Source organism: Microtus ochrogaster, chromosome 4 (assembly GCF_000317375.1).
Source record: "Microtus ochrogaster isolate Prairie Vole_2 chromosome 4, MicOch1.0, whole genome shotgun sequence".
In the NCBI taxonomy this organism is placed as follows: domain Eukaryota; kingdom Metazoa; phylum Chordata; class Mammalia; order Rodentia; family Cricetidae; genus Microtus; species Microtus ochrogaster.
In genome coordinates, this window is record NC_022011.1 from 85,874,963 (window position 1) to 85,894,539 (window position 19,577).

Below are 19,577 nucleotides of genomic sequence, written 5' to 3' on the forward strand. Positions count from 1 at the left end.
GTGTGTGGTGTGTGTGTGGTGTGTGTGTGTGGTGTGTGTGTGTGTGTGTGTGTGTGTGTGTGTGTGTGTGTTAGTCCAGGGATATACCTACCCACAATTGATGGTTTGTCCCCCATCAATCACTGCCCTACAACCTTGCCTACAGTGGCTCTTATGGAGCCATCTTCTCAGATGATGTGCCCTCCACATCATCTAGCCAGTACCAGGTTAAGAGAGATTCTCTGATGGAGATCAGGTTCAAACTGCCAGCGGAATTTAAGTGATGCCCACTAAGATCAAGGGTAGATCATTTCCTGGCCCTTTTGACTAAGCTCAAGTGAAGACCAATGGTAGAGCTTTGAGAATCTTTACAAGGGAAAAACTTTTAAAACATCCTCTTTATCAGTAAATAGCACATGGATTGAATGACGTTCTTGACTGTGGTAGTCATATCAGCATGTGTTTGTTATATGGGAGCCAGAAGAGGATGAGATCCTGAAAGCAGGAGACAGTTGGGGCATCGTGGCCAGCACTTTTAGCACCGTCCCACCTTGAATATAGTACTTAAGACTGTAAGAGTACCAAATAGTTTGAGTCCTTAAGACTGTAAAAGTACCAAATAGTTGGAGGACTTAAGACTGTATAAGTACCAAATAGTTTGAGATGGTTTGTCTCCACGCCCTGTGTATATTTTCCTATGAGTGTAACTTCATGTTAGAGTGTGCTTTCAGGTAGCCCAAAGACACCTTTGGTCCCTATACACTGTCAGCAGTTGGGACCCCCGGACATCTTCCTCATGGCCTCTCCTAAAGAGAGGGAAGGAGGAAGATGGTAGTGAAGTCATTTAAATTGACTGACATTGTTAAAGTTCATATTTTATTTGACATAAGTCCTATTTGATATGATATCTGATGATTAAAATGGTGCATTTTCAGAGAAGCTATTCAGAATATATCATATAAACTCGACAAATTCTGTCATCCTTTTAGCAGGACATAGCGTATGAAGTAGATGAGATTAGCATTCTTCACTCTGTATCTGGCAAACACTGTTACCTGCCTTGAGTAAGTAGAAGCTCACAAGGCTGGAGAGACCAATAAACTCCTCTTCAGACACAAACACAACATAATTGTTTAATTTTACCCCTCGCGAAATGTAACTTTCACATCCATGACAAGCAGAGATGTTGAACATACACGTGTAGAATAGGACTTTTTTGGCTTCTGTCCCTTTTAGGTGACCTTATTCTATATCAGCCCTCATTTCACGAACACTAGAATTAAATTGTGTAGTATAAAACTAAGACAGCTTCGGCACTCCCAATTAATAAAGTAGTAACTTGCCGGGATATGTGTGGGTCTTTCCCTCAGTGAAGAATGCTGTGTTACCGTTGCTGGTTTGGTTTCTTACCCCAGAATTTGGACACAGCTTGTGCTGAATACAGTGTAAAGTGAGTCCGTACAAATGTGAGCGACAGCATCCAACCCCGTCCACTCCAGCTGGAATTGCTATGTCACTTCATCAACATGCCACAGTCATTAAAGACGTCATTATTTTGTGCATTGCTGAGAGAGAGGGAAAAAGGCATTACTGTCAACTGAGCAGACAGAGTGTGCGTCTGAGGCTCCAGGCTGTGCGGGGAGAATGCGCACTTAGAATTATTGAAGTATGTTAAGACCGAGACTAAACAAAAGGTTGGCTGGAGGCACATATGGCATAGCCGTACTATCTGTCACCCTCCCTGTCCGCAAGATTACACAGACCGCAGATAGGTCCTCTGTAATGGGAGAGAAATCCATGTTTACTTATTTGTTTCTGAACTCTGCAATTCTCTGGGAGTCCAGGAAATCTGAGGGTATGAAGACGTTTTTCATAGAATTCTTTACAATTTTTTAGCTATGTATCAAGTCTCCATGGTAACCCATTGTCTCTGTGGGTCCATGCTGATATCACAACGTGTTTGCTATAGTCAAACTTTGTCACTACCTACGTGTCCAATGGGAAACCATTGCCTACAGTGCAGCTATCAAAATCGTGTTTCTAAAAAGTTTCAAGCATGTGTTCATGACCAGAGCATAAAGTACAGGTAAGAAGTGAAAGCCGTTCACCTGGGAAACAATATAAAAAGTACAATATAAAAAAAAAAACTAAGAAGAATGACACACTGGTGTCCCCAGTCCGGTAGTATGGTATGAATTCAAAACATATTAGATGCTTTAATTTTCTAAATATAACAGTAACTTTTAATTGGGAAAAAAGCAAGGCTATTTGTGCAGAATTTGGGTTTTGACTTTTTTTACTAATCCTCTCAATTCTTTTGAAGCAGATTTACCTTCAACAAAGGGTTCGATTGTGTGAAAACCTTTGCTGAGTGTTGTTAATCCCCCTCCAGCTCAGGCTGTTGCCTTCCCAGAACCCACAATTCCACTTAGTCAAACCATCGTTCCAGTGTCTCCCTGAGTCTAAGTTAAATTCCCATCTATTGTCTGAAGAAGTTGGGATGTAAAGGTTCATTATGGTACTGCTTTTTTTTTAGGTGTTAGATATTGTTATTGTTTGAGGACTGGAGGCAGGATTGGGCATGCTCTGTGGGGTCTTTCACACAGTCTAGAGGCACTAGTGAGTGCAGATGGTCCCTGTATGTTCAGTGAAGACAGTAGGCACCGCACAGTGCTGGTTCCTCAGCTCTTCCCTGTTGGCCTTGGCCCCTATGAACAAAGCAAATCGATACTCTTTCAGGCAAGCCCCGTAGTTTCTCTTGCTCGGCGGCTGGCACCAGTGGCTGGAATCTGCCTCCCTTTTCCTTGCTCTGTCACTGTTTACTCTCCTTGAACACATTCCCAAATTATTTTTATCATCTTCTATGGTCTTTCATGTTATTATCACTCCAATAGTGTTTCCACTTTCAATACCTGAATTCTTCAGTATTCTCAATTTCCATGATACTGTTAGAAAATGTGGTGCTGGTCCCTGCTGGGGAGCACTATGCCCAGTGCTCAGGCTCTGGACTGCAGCCAATCTCACAAGCAGACTGATGATCAAGGCAAAAGGAGGACCCAGCCTGAGGAAGATTGCTAAAACGGGCTGACGCATGCATGGTGGCCAGCTTGAGTTTGCAGAGTTGGAGTGACTTAGTTCTGCTCCCTTTGTGTCAAAGACCAAGTCTTGCACCTACCACTGCATATATATTATAGGGAACTGGTTTCTTTCCCATATTTGCTCGGACTTCCATGGAGGGGATGCCTGTTTGAAACAGAAGTAGGATTTGGTCTTGGATGTTGGTTACAACCTTGAAATTTTGAACTAGTAAAATGTTGCACTGCGCATAAAAATAGAATCCAAGCTTTTTTTTCTTTCATACAGTGTCAACATATTGGCAACAAATTATAATTATTCTCCATGTATAGCACATATCCTTGATCTTAAGTATTAGCAATAATTTCAGAGAACCTTTGAAGTTTGAAAAACTTCAAAGTAAAAAAACAAAATGAAGACCGTTTGTTCTTCATCTCAGTAAGGAGCACACTTAAGATTTCTCTTTGGTGACCATAATACCTGTTTGCTACCCAACTGAGGAGAAAACAGGGCTTTAACACTAAGAAAATTAAAGATGTGGGTTAAAAACATCTGTCTCCAGACCATCCCGGTAAATCTCAAAGTAGCAGCACATACTGGGAAAATGCCATCATCTTTTCCTTTTAGGCAGCCAGTGCTCTTCCTGCCCAGGGCCGACCTTTAGAAGTATAGGAAGCTCCCATTCTGGTTCTCTCGATGTAAATCCCAGAAAACTCTCTGACCAGAATTATCTTACACCCCTGCGGCCCTGCAGTTGTTCTTCAGAATGGTGCCCTAGAAGCACTGTGCACAATTTCAACTTGGCATTTTATTCAAATTTGAAAAGGGCTTTGGAAGTCACCCGTCACAGCGGCCTGACTTTGTAACTATAAGTAATACTCTTATAGTACAAAAAGTTAGCGTCATAACTCAGAGCCATTTATTTCCTTCTTAACTGATATGGTCCAGCGCATGGTAAAGTGTGAACTAGGGCCTCTCCAATGTTGTTGTTTCAAGTGGTCCCTTGTATTTGCTTGTAACATTTGCCTATTAATTTGCAGTTACAATTGCAGTTTTTGTTACTTTAAGGCACTCAACCAGAATGCTGAGCTCAGGAGTCGGCTGAACAGAATACACTCAGAGTCTATCATCTGTGATCAGGTTGTCAGTGTAAATATTATCCCTAGCCCTGATGAGGTAAGGCTCATTTAGGAACAGTTAGAGAACATCTATTTTATGGCATCTGAATTTCTACATATTTTTGCTTATTTTAAACACTTGTTTTCCATTAATAATATCTTTTCCATAAATACTCGTGTTGCAGACAGCTCAGTAGTCTTTGAATTAAAATATATGTGTGTACTTGACATCATGATTTCCCGGTGATCGCTGTCTCTTTTCATTCATTTCTATATTCATCTGATGTCACCAAATATTTAATTTTTTTTATCTAGTCCAGCTTTTTTTATTTTTTGCATCTGTATTTTGTTCCCTTTTTTTTAACAAGGTCATTAGCACCAAATGTCCAATGAAATGCTGAAAATAATTTTACCTGATAAACTGTTAAATAAGAACTGCTTAAAGATTTCTTTGAAAGAAGTTATCTAGGGATAGAAGACCTGTTCTTGCTGAAACAAAGCTAACTGATGACTCAGAGGATCAAAAGCCAGCAGGGATTGGAAGTGTGGTGGGGTGCGTGCCTAGCGCCCAGAGGCCCTAGGTATGGCTAACAGGTGTCATAACCGCTGTGTGCTGGGGACTGCCCTAACCAGTCACATTGTACCTCAGATGTCATTCTCAGCGGCCTCTACAGGACATACTGTTGTTCTGTTTTTTATAATGAAGAAATGACATGAAAAATAGAAAACCATTCAGAATGTAGGCTAAAATATGTCTAAGATTTTGTAAAGTTACTGTTTTATTAATCCTGAGAAATTAAAGCTGTGTATATGGCAATACATCTAACAAAATAAGAGCTTAAATTAATGCTAAGGTCTATTTGCACCCAAACCATATATTTTTACTATGAATTTTAGCATAAATCAGACTCAGGCATTCAGCTTGACCTATCCCAAGGCATCCTACCATTGACTTAGGTTGTCCACTGTCTCCGTTCTTGCCTAGGGCCCCACTGGACTCCAATCACATTTATATCCAGTCGGTTGCTCAGAATCTAGGAATAGTTCTAAGTCTTATCACTGAAAAAAAATATTTAGATCCAGCAAGGAGACTCAGCGAGTCAAGCCGCTTGCCACCAAGTCTGATGACCTGAGTACAGTCCCCAGGGAACCCCATCATGGTAGAGAGAACAGAGCACTACAAGTTGACCTCTGAACCAGACCCCTACACCCATGTATGTGTGTGTGCCCCCATAGTACACCCAATGAATAAATGTGATTTTGAAATTACTTAATCTTTAATTGGAGTCTTCACCCTGAAAAGTGAATTAGAATATATATAATATTCTTAAAATTATTTCTAATTCAATTTATCTTCCTTGAAAGCAATCGTGTATGCCTCAGCACACATAAGCAGTATTTTACTTGAAATTACATTCAGTAGTCTAGACATGTTTAATTAGTTTAAAATCTACGATTTGGTTGGAAATCAAATTAGATATATCCTATTTCAGAAATTAGTCTTATACATCACCGTGATCTTAGTTGTCTCGAGAAGTTTCTGTGAATACTTCTTGAGGTTTAATGTACTGCTTAAACCAGCGGTTCAGGTCATGAGCCGTTTGGGGGTCGCACGTCAGATATCCTGCACCTCACACCAGGTATCTCCGTTACAGTTCATAACAGTAGCAAAATTACAGTTATGAAGTAGCAATGAAAATAATGTTATGGTGGGAATCACACAACATGAGGAACTGTATTAAAGCATCAGGAACGTTGAGAACCACTGGCTCAGACTATGACCAGTAATGTCAGGCCTAAGACCACAGTCCACTCACATTTGTAATAGAGGTTTCACCTGTTAAATTCCATTTGTTACCAAGAGAGCATTGACTTGAAATCAAATTGTCACATCACCATCTTTTCATTCTGCCTTTGGGTATCTCCAGACACAGTAGATGACATCATATATGGTGGCAACTGGAACTTGGACACTAGTGTTAATGGGCAGTCTGGAATTCTCTAGAAATCTAACTAACTTGGAGGACTAGCAGAGCTGCTAGGAGGGAAACCTGATTCTGACATATTCTCTCTCTCTTTCTCCTATAGGCCGGTGAGCAAATCCATGTCAACCTCCCTCTGTCGCAGCAGGTGGCCAATGAGAGCCGCCTCTCCATGTCAGAATCTGTGTCCGAGTTCTTCGATGCCCAAGAGGTGCTTCTGTCTGCAAGTTCATCAGAGAACGAGGTAAGGGTCCTGGGTGCGTCCATCTCGTTTGCCTGCAACTGTGAGTCTGGGCAAAGACCGCCAGCCCCTGGGACTCTTGGCTGTTCGAGGTGTTTGTTTATGTCACAGGACAAGGCTCTCCTTATAGCAGGGCGGAAGTATGGAAGCTACCGTGGTGCTTCCCGTTTCCTGAGCACTTCATGGTGACTCAGGATTGCAACTCAGGGCTCTTAACTTGGGTGAATAAAGGGAAATAATCAAAAATTCATATACGTGACCAAGTAACCCAGCCATTGTTAGCAGAGTTTATTGCAGGGACCGTTCGGTAATACAGAAAGGATGAATTAGAAACCTTTTCGATTGGGTAACTTAGTATTTCTCCAAGGCAAATCTAATCATGTCCCAATTCCCAGTATTCTTAGGGTAACAATTCAGCTGCTACACAAAGATGTTAATAATCCATTCTCTGTACTCAGGTGCAGCCTCTTGTCTCTTTTTGTTATAGATCCTTCCCACAGCCAAAGGAGTGATTCCTAGAGTTATCAATTTGCTAAAGAAACCGTATTGTTTCTAGTAACTAAGAGAAGTCGTCTTTTGTGTGACCCACACTGGAAAGAACCGGACTGCGTACCTGTCCCTGTGCCCTGTGTTTTAGAGGTTTTCACAAAGAGTGGCTTTTAATCCTATCTTCTTCCTATGCCACAATACTCAGGAGTTAGCCAGGAAATAAACTCAGGTGATGGTCACTGTGAGTCTCTCAGGGCTGTCCCTCGTCCTTAATCAAGGTATGGCTCCTAGGTCTACCTCTTCTCCAGTCTCGAGAGCCCCACAGAGACTCCCCAAGCCTTTACGCTGACACACTCAGCAAGCCCATCCAGCAAGGCAAGGCTTGGTGTATGAATTCCCGTCACAGCTGCAGGGTCCATGCAAGTTGTGTGTCCTGTATGGCAGTGGAGACGGGCCCTTTGCCCTTGCCGTCTATGCTGGCAGGAGCATTTCTCCCAGAGATATGTCTGTCATCTTCTCCCTGCATTCAGACTAGTTCTTCCTCAGTAGACACCATCAGGGAAGCCCGTGATGGCTGACCCACCTCTGCGTGGCTCTGCCGGTTCCCTCTCCCCACCCCAGCCTTCGGTCGGCCTTGTCTGTGTTTCCCTCCCAGTTACCACTCCCCAACACTATGCTCCATCGATTCCATTTGTCTGTCCTGTGTTTCCCCCTCTAGAATACAGGTTCCACGAAGGTGGAGACTTTACCACTTGGTCTCTGGAACAGTCTAGTGAATTCAGAACCGGCACTCAATAAATATTTACTAATGTCATGAAGGGAAGAGTTTTGGTTTTTTTTTTTTTCCAGGCCATTCCCCCACTTCTGGGAAGTGCCCACATCCAGATTTCCCTGACTAGGGATGTGGTCTCTCCCAGTGCATTTACTTAATGAGTCCTTGGCTCTCTTTAAGAAAACTGTCTACTAAAAGCTGCATCACTGGTGTTTGAAGATGGCCTACTTCTTTCCAGAGTGATCGACCAGTCTGGTGTTGGCTTTAGAATTTAGAATGCAGGGACATGCCGAGTCACATTTAGAAAATAATTCATGAACTATTTTTGAACCCTGAAGTTCAAAACAAAAATATTCGACCCCAGCACTTTTAGCTCACGGGGAAGAAGACTGATCTTGATAACACCACAGGGTCTTGGCCCATGCCTAGAACCCCGTGAAAGGACCACAGCAAATAGCCCAGCCCCAGTTACTGCACCGCAAACTTAGGACTTGCACACCTCTGACCCATGCCCTTGTCCCCTCGGAATTCTGCACCAGCAACATTGTACCATTTATGGCCCAGTTTGGGAGAGATCAGACGCCAGAGAGGAAGAGCATGCTCCAGTGTGGCTGTTTCTTTAACAAATGCTAACAGTAAGCATGCTTGTGATAGATGTTCAGTTCCGATAGGCACTGGTCTCCTCGTCTGTAATCAGTGAGATCGGCTTCTTCTGGAGGCATTGGGTGGAAGAGATTGACTTGCCCTTTTCCCTTTCAAGCTAAAGAGCTCAGTTTTACTGAGCTTAGTGGTATTCCCGCTAGCTCTCTTCATGGTGAGAACCATGGAGACCACACACAGAGGGAGATTATGAATCAGAAAAAAATATTCTTTTTTAATGCTAATATTCTCTGTATCATTCCAATTTTAGTATATGTGCTGCCGAAGCAAGCATAAAAAAAAGTTCTTAAATTGCCGTGTTTGTAGACTTTACATGCAAAAGCAAAGCCTCCTGTTATTCTGACCCATGTGTGCAGTCCTTCTGTTAGGGTTTACCGCAGGAAATGAGTGAACTCTGGAAAGAGAACTACGTGAACTCTTTTCAGCCCTGTCTTTTATTTACTTAAGTGTATGTGTGTGTGTGTGTATATGTTCTTGTATGCATATGCCTCTGGGTGTGTTTGTGTGCATACGCATGCATGAGTAGAAGTCATGAGTAGAGGTCAGCTTCCAGTATCTTTTTCAGTTTCTCTCCATCTCATTTTGAGCCACATTCTCTCCCTGAGCCCTGGTGCTCATTGGTTGGGCTAGGCTGGCCGGCCAGCTCTGGGTCTGTCTCCTTTCCTCCGCTGCTGTGACTTCAGGCACATTCACCACACCCAGCTGTTCTATGGGTCCTGGGAATCCAGTCTCAGGTCTTTATGTTTGTACAGCAGGCACAATACTGACAGCCCACCCCCTCAACCCCAATTTAAAAATTGTCACTAAATCTAGAAATATTAGAAATTAAAAACAGTTTAAACCATTTTTCATGGTGCAAGAGATCAAACCCAGGGCCTTGCACATGCTAGGTTAGCTGTCTATCACGTAGCTATGCCCTTAGTCCTAATAGTTTTTACTATATTCAAATTTAAAACTTTCAGTAGCAAAATACTGACATAAAGCTTAAAAAAAAAAAGGTGAGGAGAATCAAAATGGCGTTCGCTGGTAGCCAGTACAGCCTGAAAGTCATGCTCAGTGTTCTCAGCAGCATCTGTAGCCTGGGCCCAAGCCCTGATCTCTCCCAGGAATGAGCATCTCTCCTCTGGCCTGGTGAGGTGGAACCCAGAGAGGACCACTGTGATGAGAGGAAGCTGTGAGGGACAGCCAAAGAACAATGCTCACACCCAGCAAGCATGGTGACTGAGATAGATCATCAAGAAACAGATGCTGGACCCTGGGTAGCACCGAGGCAACGGTACATAAAGGGCCCAGACAAGAGCTCAGCCACTCCCAGCTGGGTGCCACAGGAAGTGAGAAAGTAGATGGCGGAGCAATGGGAGCAGAAGAAGAGAGCACATAGGTGGTGAAGAAATGGAAGATACAGTTTGTGGGCTGGGAAGTGAGGCAGAGCAGGAGATGCGGAGGCAGTTGCTGTCCTTGGCTCTTTGGGAAAAAGCTGACTTACACTGCCCGTCAAGAGTCAGTAACAAATGCATAAATAGGGTTGACCTATTTATTATCTCAGGCTTCTTATTAACTCTTGTATCTTACATTTACCCATAATTCTTCTCTTCACTAGTCACGTGGCCTGGTACCTTTTATCAGTGAGGCATTCTCATCTCACTTCCTCTATGTCTGAGTGACGACTGCAAACTGAACCTTTCCTCTTCCCAGAGTTCTCCTATTCTGGTTGCCCCACTTATACTTCCTGCCTGGCTCCTGGCCAATCAGCATTTTATTAAACCAATACAAGTGACAAATCTTTACAGGGTACAAGACCATTGTCCTACAGCATTTCCCTAGATCTGTGTAGCATCTTCTCATTCACCTTCCTAAAGACAGCTGTAGGCATCTTTTGGAAAACTGAGTCTTGACTCTGTGTACACTCCCTTGCGATTTGGTGGTTTTTAATAACCCTTGAGGTTGGCATGAAAACCTATCATCGCTGCTGTGCCCTTTCCTGTCTCCCTACACTTAGTCACCGCCACTCTTTACTTCCCAGCAGTCCTTGGGTGAATGTTTCCCTAATGGTTCTTACTTTTGCCTCTCCCTTTTTCCTATGCCTCTCCCTCTTATAATGACTGAGCAACTCCTATTTTCTCTCTGGACACCTCCACACCTTCCACTCGATAATCCTGCTCTGGGCAGCCTATCTGGAGCCCTCAGGGTAGAGCCACAGGCCTCCTATTATGTATATGTTACTGTGTTTTCCTGAATTAAACATTCTAGCCTCCCCCAGCCTAGCTGAGGAGAGACGTCAAAACAGAGGTTCCTCCCTAGCTCCCTGTAGAAGACACTCAAATATTTCTTGAGCCAAGTATGTGTTCACAGTGACGTCTGCTTCTCATTTGAGCAAGACTGTGTTACTTTCAACCATTGGATGATCTGAGTTTTCAAGGCAGGAAGCCTGAGGGACATCCTCATCACCTGTCTGTCCTTCCTTCCTTAGGCCTCTGATGATGAGTCCTACATCAGCGACGTGAGTGACAACATATCTGAAGACAACACCAGTGTCGCCGACAATATTTCTCGGCAAAGTATGCATCGTTTGAGCGTCCAGGTTGTTCTCTCTGCATGCCAGATTACAACCCCGGTGAATTGCTAGCCAGGCATTCCCTTCTTCTGCTCACCAATCGTCCCCCGTCAGTTAGTTATTGATAGCTTTTCTGTTGCATAATCTGTCAGGGTGTGCGGCTGTGGAATCTGTGACGTGTGTGGTTAAGTAGAGAAGACATACATCTTGTTCAGACACAAATGTCAAGTCCCTCTCGTTAAAATATGCACGCGCACACACAGAGAGAGAAAGGGAGAGAGGGTAGGAGGGAGGGAGGGGGAGGGAAAGGGAGAGAGAGAGAGAGCACTCTTTTTAAATATTTGAGTATATTTAAAACTTTGTTTAGAACGTACTCTGATGTCTTGCATGTTGTTCTCAGCTTCATATAGAAATGACCCTATGTACTAAGGAGGCTGTGATTAGATTATTACAGTCAGAATTCTATGAAGGGCTCTCTTCTTTCCACTCTGATTTTATGAACCAGAGAGGGGTCACATCACTCACTGTCCTTCTTCCTCTCCCAGTCCTGAACGGGGAGCTCACAGGAGGTGCCTTCAGGAACGGCCGCCGCACGTGCCTGCCTGCGCCTTGCCCTGACACCAGTAACATTAACCTGTGGAATATCTTGAGAAACAACATTGGCAAAGACCTGTCGAAGGTCTCCATGCCCGTGGAGCTCAACGAGCCACTTAACACTCTGCAGCACCTCTGTGAAGAGCTGGAGTATAGCGAGCTCCTGGACAAGGCCTCGGAGACAGGCGACCCGTATGAGAGGATGGTAAGGAAGGGCAGGGCCTGAGCGAGGCCGCAGCCATCGTGTAGACGACTTTTCCGTTTGTATAACATCCTCACGGCATAGGTGTTAGCGAAGGTTTGGTCTGCAGAACCAAGCATGGGCAGAAAACTCTAGATCCTCTTATTGGAAGCTACTCATGTGAGTTCTCCATGACCTAGACTCCCACAGTGGTCTCAGCCCTTGGCATTGCCGTGTGGAGTCATTCATGGCTTCCTGGGATAGATGCATGTTGACCTTGAGTTGCAGGTCAGGGACACCTGCTGACCTAGAGTGCCCCCTAAACGTTAGCAAAGAGATTAACACCTCCTGCGAGGGTATAAGCATGCTGAGCCTTCATCTGTCAGCTAGTCCTGTGGGCCAGGAATGTAGTTCTAAGAAAGCAACTTGCTGTTGGTACTTTGTCCTTTACTCCTAAGGCTGGAAAACTTGACCTCTGCTCTATCCAGCACCAGCAGCCATACCTTCCCGCCTGTGGGGCTAAGGGCGTGCCCAGGACATGGCTCACAAGCTGGCTTCCAGAACCTTTGACATCAATCTGTGATAGTCAGGAAATTGGGTGGACACATGAGCGAAGAGCGTTTGACTCAGATGCCGGACACTTCTCATCGGGGTGGTTTGACTTATCCTTACCTGTGTATTCATGAAGATTCAAGTAATTGAAAACACGTGTGGCGTCAATTCGCCCCCCCCCCATCATGGAGTGTGTACAGTCTGTAGGGGTAGAGACAAACGCACCTGAGTGACTCCTACATCTCGCTACTCTCTCGATGTCTTCACAGGTTCTCGTTGCTGCGTTTGCTGTCTCAGGGTACTGCTCCACCTACTTCAGAGCAGGAAGCAAACCGTTCAACCCCGTCCTGGGGGAGACCTACGAATGCATAAGAGAAGATAAGGGGTTCCGGTTCTTCTCAGAACAAGTAAGTGAGGTTGCCGTCCACGTTAAAGAGACGGTTTGCTGAAGAGAAGAACTTTAATAACTGTGCATTTGGAACAGGCTGTCTTATCAGTTAAGAGAAAAATCATGTCATTTAACTGCCTCCTAACCCCCACTGTGTGTGTGTGTGTAAGACCTCTGTGTTTACTTAGTATTTGAGACGAATTTATTATTAGAATGGATACTCTAGTTTTCACTGGGGGGCAGAGTGATTTTATTTTTTTGAAACAGTATTGTTGGTGATCTAGGTGTGGTGGTGCATGCTTGTAACTGCAGCACTGGGTGGAGGCAGCAGGAGCGGGAGTTCAAGGCTTGGCTTAACAATGCTGTAAATTTGAAGCCAGCCTGAGATACATGAGAACTTGTCTCAAAAAACAAAAAATACCATTTAAAGAAGTTGGAATAATAGCATCATTCTCTCTCCTCTCTCTCCTCTCTCTCTCTCTCTCTCTCTCTCTCTCTCTCTCTCTCTCTCTCTCTCTCTCTCTCTCCCCCTCTCTCCCTCACCAGGTTAGCCATCATCCACCCATTTCTGCCTGCCACTGTGAATCAAAGAACTTTGTGTTCTGGCAAGGTTTGTATTTCAATTACAATTGAAAGTCAAATGTATAAGACCTGTGAACAGTTTCTAGCAACAGAATGCACACTGCTCAGTTTGATTTCTGTCTTGAGAACTCAGAGACTATTACTCAATGTTGGCAGGAATCATCTTGAGAAATTAAATTTTCCAGTTTAATATGAAGCCGTGTTGTCTTGGAAGTGAGATGCTGGGTCTTCAGAATATCAGCTCCGTGCTTCCCATTCCAGCCTGGTTCACCTTATCTCATCGTGCCTTGTGGGCCTCTATACTGTGGCGCTGGTGTCTGTTGCCCTCTTACTCTTGGAGCATGTGCAGAGATTTTAATCCCAAAGGAATGCTCCCTGGCACTCTGTCTAGACATCTGTCAACCCAATACATCCAGGAGCATGTGTAGAGTCAGCCGGCCGAGATGAGCAACACTCAGCAAAACTATCTATACGGAACGAATACAGACTAGGTTTCTTTTAAGAATAACTATAGACAACCATTTCCTTAGGATTGACACTGTGTTAGTTCTTACAGGGAATCCAGAGATAATTTCAAGTGTATGAGAGCAGTGAGTCTTTTATATGCAAATATCTTGCACTGTTTATATAAGGACAGGAGCTTCTGCATCCTGTGGTGTCACACATAGAAGATCTGAAACAGCCCTTCCCCCAAGCGGTAACAGTTTAAACACTAAAGTGATTCATGGTCTTTTGACTCTTCGGAGTTCAGGCTTTGCAATGAAGCCTCTCCTAATTAAGGTCCATTGTTGGGGTACAGTTTTGCGGTGTTACCTAAAATAAAGCTTCAATAGCCCCCCCACCCAGGAGAAAAGGATGCATTTCCTGGCTTGGCTATTAAGTGTAAAATATTTCTTTGCATGTGGAAGGTGTTTCATTGCTCACATGAAGCATTACCTGAACTTGAGAGCACACAATGACAGATATTGTAACTGAACTTTATGTTAAAATAAGAAAATAAATTAATTCTTGGTTATACCCAAGAGTCAGAAGTTGTATGAAAATAACCCTAAGCTCCCTTAGTTTATACAGATGGGACCAGGTGCTTATTAGAGATTTGCAGGCAAATCTGAGTCTCCAAGTGAAATACATAAAGCCATTGAATAAGAGGAAGTGCTGGGCTTCGGGCTGTGTCTTAACCAGTGCTTGGATGTGTTAGAAAGTGCTGGACTTCGGGCTATAGCGTAGCCAGTGTAGAGATGTGTTCATTAAGTTCATCCCACGACGTGCTCATAAATCTTCGCTATCTCTATGTAAAGATTTTAGTTTACTTTTTTATCCTTTTATCCCAAGTTCTCCTTCACACAGGGGAAATGTGTTGTAAGTCAGTGGTATTTACCATACCACAGTTACTTTATACATATATATGGTGACTATTTTTATCATTTAGTCGAAACTTAGTGTTTATTATTGTCTGGGGATTAAAGCACCATAGGGTCTGTGTTCCTATGCATATATGAGTGCCTCCCACATGTACATATTTTATTCTGGCTTCTGGAATTTGTTCCGTTAAATGGAAGCAAACAGGGAACATGACTGTGGAGAAATGATAAGCAATGAGTCTGGGAAGAATCACAGCCTTTTCACCTTGGCTGTCCCCAGGTCCTTGTGATATTAGATAGCAGTGCAGTATCTGCTAGGATTGCAAAAAAGAAAAATGCTTTGTAAAATACAATACCACTATTAGATTTTACAGAACCGATCAGACGTGGAACATTGTATTTTTGTCCTCTCGTTATCTCATTTAGATATCAGATGGAAAAATAAGTTCTGGGGGAAGTCGATGGAGATCCTGCCGGTTGGAACCCTGAATGTTACGCTTCCAAAGTAGGTTGCCCTCCTCTCCTCTCAGGCTTCGGCGCTCCCAGAACAAGTGGGTACGCGGGAAGGTCCAAAGGGTCCATTTCCCTGGATGCCCATAGTCTCTGTTACCTTCAGCACGATTTTTTCAGTATGGACTCCCACAAGGACGAATAACCTTAGCCTGTGTGCAGCAGCTTCCTGCTTCTGTCCTGGCCTCCTTCTGATTAGCCCAGAGCTGCCATGTTCTCGCCAACATATTAACCTACGCTTTTGTTAGCAAGCTCACCCTTTATCCGTTTCTTTTCTATCCTGTTTATAACTTCGCCTGTATATCTATCTTGCTTAGATAAAGGATCTATCTTAAATTTCTAAGTTATTTAGAAAAAAAGTAATGATGGAATCCTTTTATACCATAGTCTATATAAAAAGACTTAGAAGAGATAGACTATAAATATTTTTAAATTGCTTGGTTTGTGTTGAGGACAAAGATATGAGTTTGTTGTTTTTTGCTTGTCTGGTTGATTTGGGTTTCATCTATTTGGATGGTGGGATGTGTTGGGGTGGGGAGCTAAAGAGATGGCTCGGTATATAAAAAGCACTTCAGCACAAATAGGAGGATCTGAGTTCGAATCCCCAGAAGCCATATACCTAGCACGAGTGTCTGTGATCCAGCGCTGCTGTGGGAAGACAGGAGATGGAGACGGAAGAATCCTCAGAAAACACAGGCCAGCCACCCTGCAGTATGCAGCGGAGAAACAGCAGAGTGAGCCTGTCTCTAAGCGGAAGGCAAAGACCAAAACATAAGGCTACCCTCCACACACATGCACACACACACACACACACACACACACATACACACGCACGCACACACGTACATGAATGCGCACATGTGTATACCCAGCCAGCTGATGAATTGGATATGGGGAAAGGCAAGATGAAAGAGATAAACATCCAATGAGTGAAAAGTCATGAGGCTATCGTCTTCCCTGGTGTCTCTAATACCCGTATCATACCAGCTGGGCCTGAGAAGTATTTTATTTCATTATGAAATATAACTGTACTTGAAAATATACATAATGTATACACTTCCATCTGATTTGTGCTCGTGCCATCCCAGTGCTTGGCAGAAATCCTGCACCTCATTCCCCAGAATATACACTGGATTTGTGCCCTAGATATGCTTTTTCGCCTTCCTGTCTTTTTCCTAAAGAATGGCTCCGTCTTCTTAACTTTTATTTTGACAATGTCATCTTCTTAGCTTTTCTTATGACAGTGTACTATGAGAGCATTCTGGGAGTAATCGTTCTCAAATGTGTATCTGATTAAGCTTCTTTCCTCCAATCCGTCCACAAATACTCTCATCACCTGCCAGTAAATGTAGACCCTTTGGAAGGTCACCAAGTGCCTTCCCTGCCCTCCTCGTGATCTGGAGCACACCATTGGCAGGGCCCCAGATACCAGGTTCTCTTGGCCCTTGTGTCTTATAGATATACCCCCCCATACACTGTGCCCACCTCCACACTTCAAACCACAAGCCTCATCTGGTGTCTCTCGCTTGATAATCACTCCGTGTTCCTGCAAAGCTAGGGATGACCCCCACTTCTGTCCTCATATGCTTTGCTCATTTGTAGATAGTAACCTTCATGATACTTGACTATTTTGAGTATTTGCTTACATGTCACTATGCCCCTCGCATACTCTTAGCCCCAGAGGAGCACAAAAGAGGCAGCTTTAGGTCCCTAGAGAACACGTCATTATCCCTTAAGTAAAGGGGTCATGTCATGCATATTCATGACTGCACAGTAGTTTTTAAGGAATGAGGGGAAGTGAGGGGAAAGGAAGTTTTACCCAAAGACTATTCTCACTTGTAGGAACAGTAACGTATCTGTGTCTACTGCTTTTGATCAGTGCTGTGTCCTCTGTAGGTATGGAGATTACTATGTGTGGAACAAAGTCACCACGTGTATACACAACATCCTCAGTGGGAGAAGATGGATTGAGCATTATGGCGAAGTGACCATTAGAAATACCAAAAGCAGTGTTTGCCTCTGCAAACTCACGTTTGTTAAGGTAAGAAGCACCATAGAACAAGAGAGGAAGGACCACATGGAATTCTTCCCAAGGAAGAAATTGAAGGAGATATGCCCCGTGTCAGGTCTTAGGGCATCTTAGAGAAGAAAGCATGATTGCTTGAGGAATCTAAACTTCTGGATTTGTGGAGGTCAGAAATGCCATGTCAAAGGAGAAATAGTTTATTTTTAAGGAATCTTGTTTTTACATAGCCAACAAGGATACTAAGTAAAATTCTAGAACACATTTCCTTTCTATACCGGGTTCTCTAGTTTCTGTTAGTGCCTGATTACAATGTAAATACATTAATGTGATCGTATGTAGGGTTCTGATTCTAATGCAGGTGTCAGTTCTTGAAAACATTGAGCAGAGCCATGGAGAAGGTAGCCACAGTCACTCCAAACTTATCTAACCCTGCTCTGTAGCAATCCAGACTGGGCCAGGAGAAAGCACTGCTTTTGTTTACTGAGAAAGTTTGTGGATAGAAATGCCCTTGGAGCACCGTTTCCCCAAGTAACGCTGGTCTGAAGGAGAAATACAACACAGACCACACACACACCCACACACACCATGTTGAACTACCTTACAGCATTTGCCAGTTCTTTTGATAACATGTCCAGCTCAAGTTCATTAAGATCCGTGATCCAAGGGAGAGAATCTAAAGACAAAATCACTAGCCTGTGAGTTAATATTGGGTTCTTTAGCTACCAACTGGCCTGGAGCTAGAGATTGACATGCTCTCATGCTGTGGCATGGAACAGAAGTTTGTGTGTGTGTGTGTGTGTGTGTGTGTGTGTGTGTTGGTACTAGGAACCAAATCCAGGGCCTTGCCCGTGGTAAGCCAGTGCTCAGACTACCCCTGCTTAGAAACTAATCTAACCAGTTACTGTGGCACTCCACTAATCCCAGCACGTGCGTGCAACTCTGAGGTAGCAGGACTGTGAGTTTTGTGCCAACCTGGGCTACACGGGAAGTTCCACGCCAACTTAAACTACGTTAGTGAGACGCTATTGAGATAGAAAAGCAAGAAAAGCCACCTTCCCTGAGTGTGCAATGTGCTGAGCTGCTTTCCAATGGAAGGAACTGTTTGCATAGGGAAAGGGCAGGTTGGTGTTACTAAAGTGCTGGGGATTGCTTGTTTCCCAGGTGAATTATTGGAACTCCAACGTGAATGAAGTCCAGGGCGTGGTGATAGACCAGGAAGGGAAGGTGGTGCACCGGCTCTTTGGGAAGTGGCATGAAGGACTGTACTGTGGGGTGGCCCCCTCTGCCAAGTGCATCTGGAGACCAGGTGAGCCGGCCTGAGCTTCTGGGTCAGGAGGCAGGGCAACGGAAGGGAGGGAGCAGAGGGCAGACCATGCATTTGCCTTGCATTTCCTGTTGAGAGTGAACTCTAACATGTAAATGCTCAAGGCCCTCACAGTTATATTTACACCCAACAAATAAATTATATGTAAAATCCACCATTTGATACTTGGTAATTAACAAATGGACCAAATCATTGCCATGCCATAAACTGACCTGTTCAAATCTGCCACGGGAAATTGATTTAAACATAATGCATACGTGCAAATGCTAGGTGTTCTAAACAAAGAGTTTAAATAATTGAAACACATAAGCAAGACCTTGTTCATCTTGTTTACTTTTTAAACAAAACAAAGGAAATATAGTATCTGTAACCCTAAATTCAGTAACTTGCCACGGTAAGTGAGCTTTTTTACTTAGGCAGAAAAGCTGCCACATGCTGGCGCTTCACCAAAGACATCAGCACAGCCAGGCGCTACATTAGCATGTAAAGGAAAATAAAGTGTAAGTGGCCAAAAAATTCTCCACGTGACATCTATTTCCATTGGAATTTGTTAGGTGCTCTCCAACTTTTAAAAATAGTTTTTGGTTTCCTAAGCCACTGTTTTAAATGTTTATAAATTTCATGATAGTGCCGGGCATGGGGGCGCATGCCTTTAATCCCAGCACTCAAGAGGCAGAGGCAGGTGGATTTCTGTGAGTTGTGAGTTCCAGGACATCCAGAGCTATACAGAGGAACCCTGTCTCAAAAAAACAAAAACAGAATAAAAGAAAATTCCTGCAGGTAGAGTGGCTAGTTCATCTGTTGTTAGTAACTACTTACTGAGTATTGGCGGTGCACCAGCCTTGCTCTAGGAGGCTGGACTACTTCAGCAAGCAAAGCAAACACAGATTCCACCTTAGAATGCACTGATAAGCGTGAATATGAGGTTGGGGTGTAAAGCAGTGGTGGTGCACTTCCTAGCATAAGTGAGGTTCTGGGTACCAAGCAAGGGTCTTACTCACTGCCTGGGGCGATGGTGGATGTCTGCGGTCCTCACACTTGGTACCCTGAAATAGGAGGGTTGCTAGGACTCAGGAGTTCACGATCAGCCTGGACAGCAAGATGAGCTGTTAGGAAAAAGAAGGGTGGAAGGGAAAGTACGACGGGCGGGTGGGTTGCTGGAGGGATGGGTTGCTGGAGGGATGGGTTG

General features: G+C 43.9%; 1 protein-coding gene across 9 annotated transcripts in view; it reads left to right on the forward strand.

Annotated features, from left to right (window-relative positions):
- Osbpl6 (oxysterol binding protein like 6) overlaps positions 1-19,577 on the forward strand; it is a 165,119-nt gene that overhangs the window by 136,654 nt on the left and 8,888 nt on the right. For 7 of the 9 annotated variants that reach the window (XM_026789317.1, XM_005346616.2, XM_026789333.1 and 4 more), the window contains 9 exons: positions 4,123-4,230; positions 6,261-6,398; positions 10,787-10,874; positions 11,416-11,669; positions 12,467-12,604; positions 13,132-13,195; positions 14,955-15,033; positions 16,935-17,079; positions 18,226-18,370. In XM_026789317.1, the coding sequence (XP_026645118.1) occupies positions 4,123-4,230; positions 6,261-6,398; positions 10,787-10,874; positions 11,416-11,669; positions 12,467-12,604; positions 13,132-13,195; positions 14,955-15,033; positions 16,935-17,079; positions 18,226-18,370 (1,159 nt within the window). The remainder of the gene's footprint in view (positions 1-4,122; positions 4,231-6,260; positions 6,399-10,786; positions 10,875-11,415; positions 11,670-12,466; positions 12,605-13,131; positions 13,196-14,954; positions 15,034-16,934; positions 17,080-18,225; positions 18,371-19,577) is intronic. The other 2 variants (XM_026789330.1, XM_026789335.1) reach the window with 1 other exon arrangement.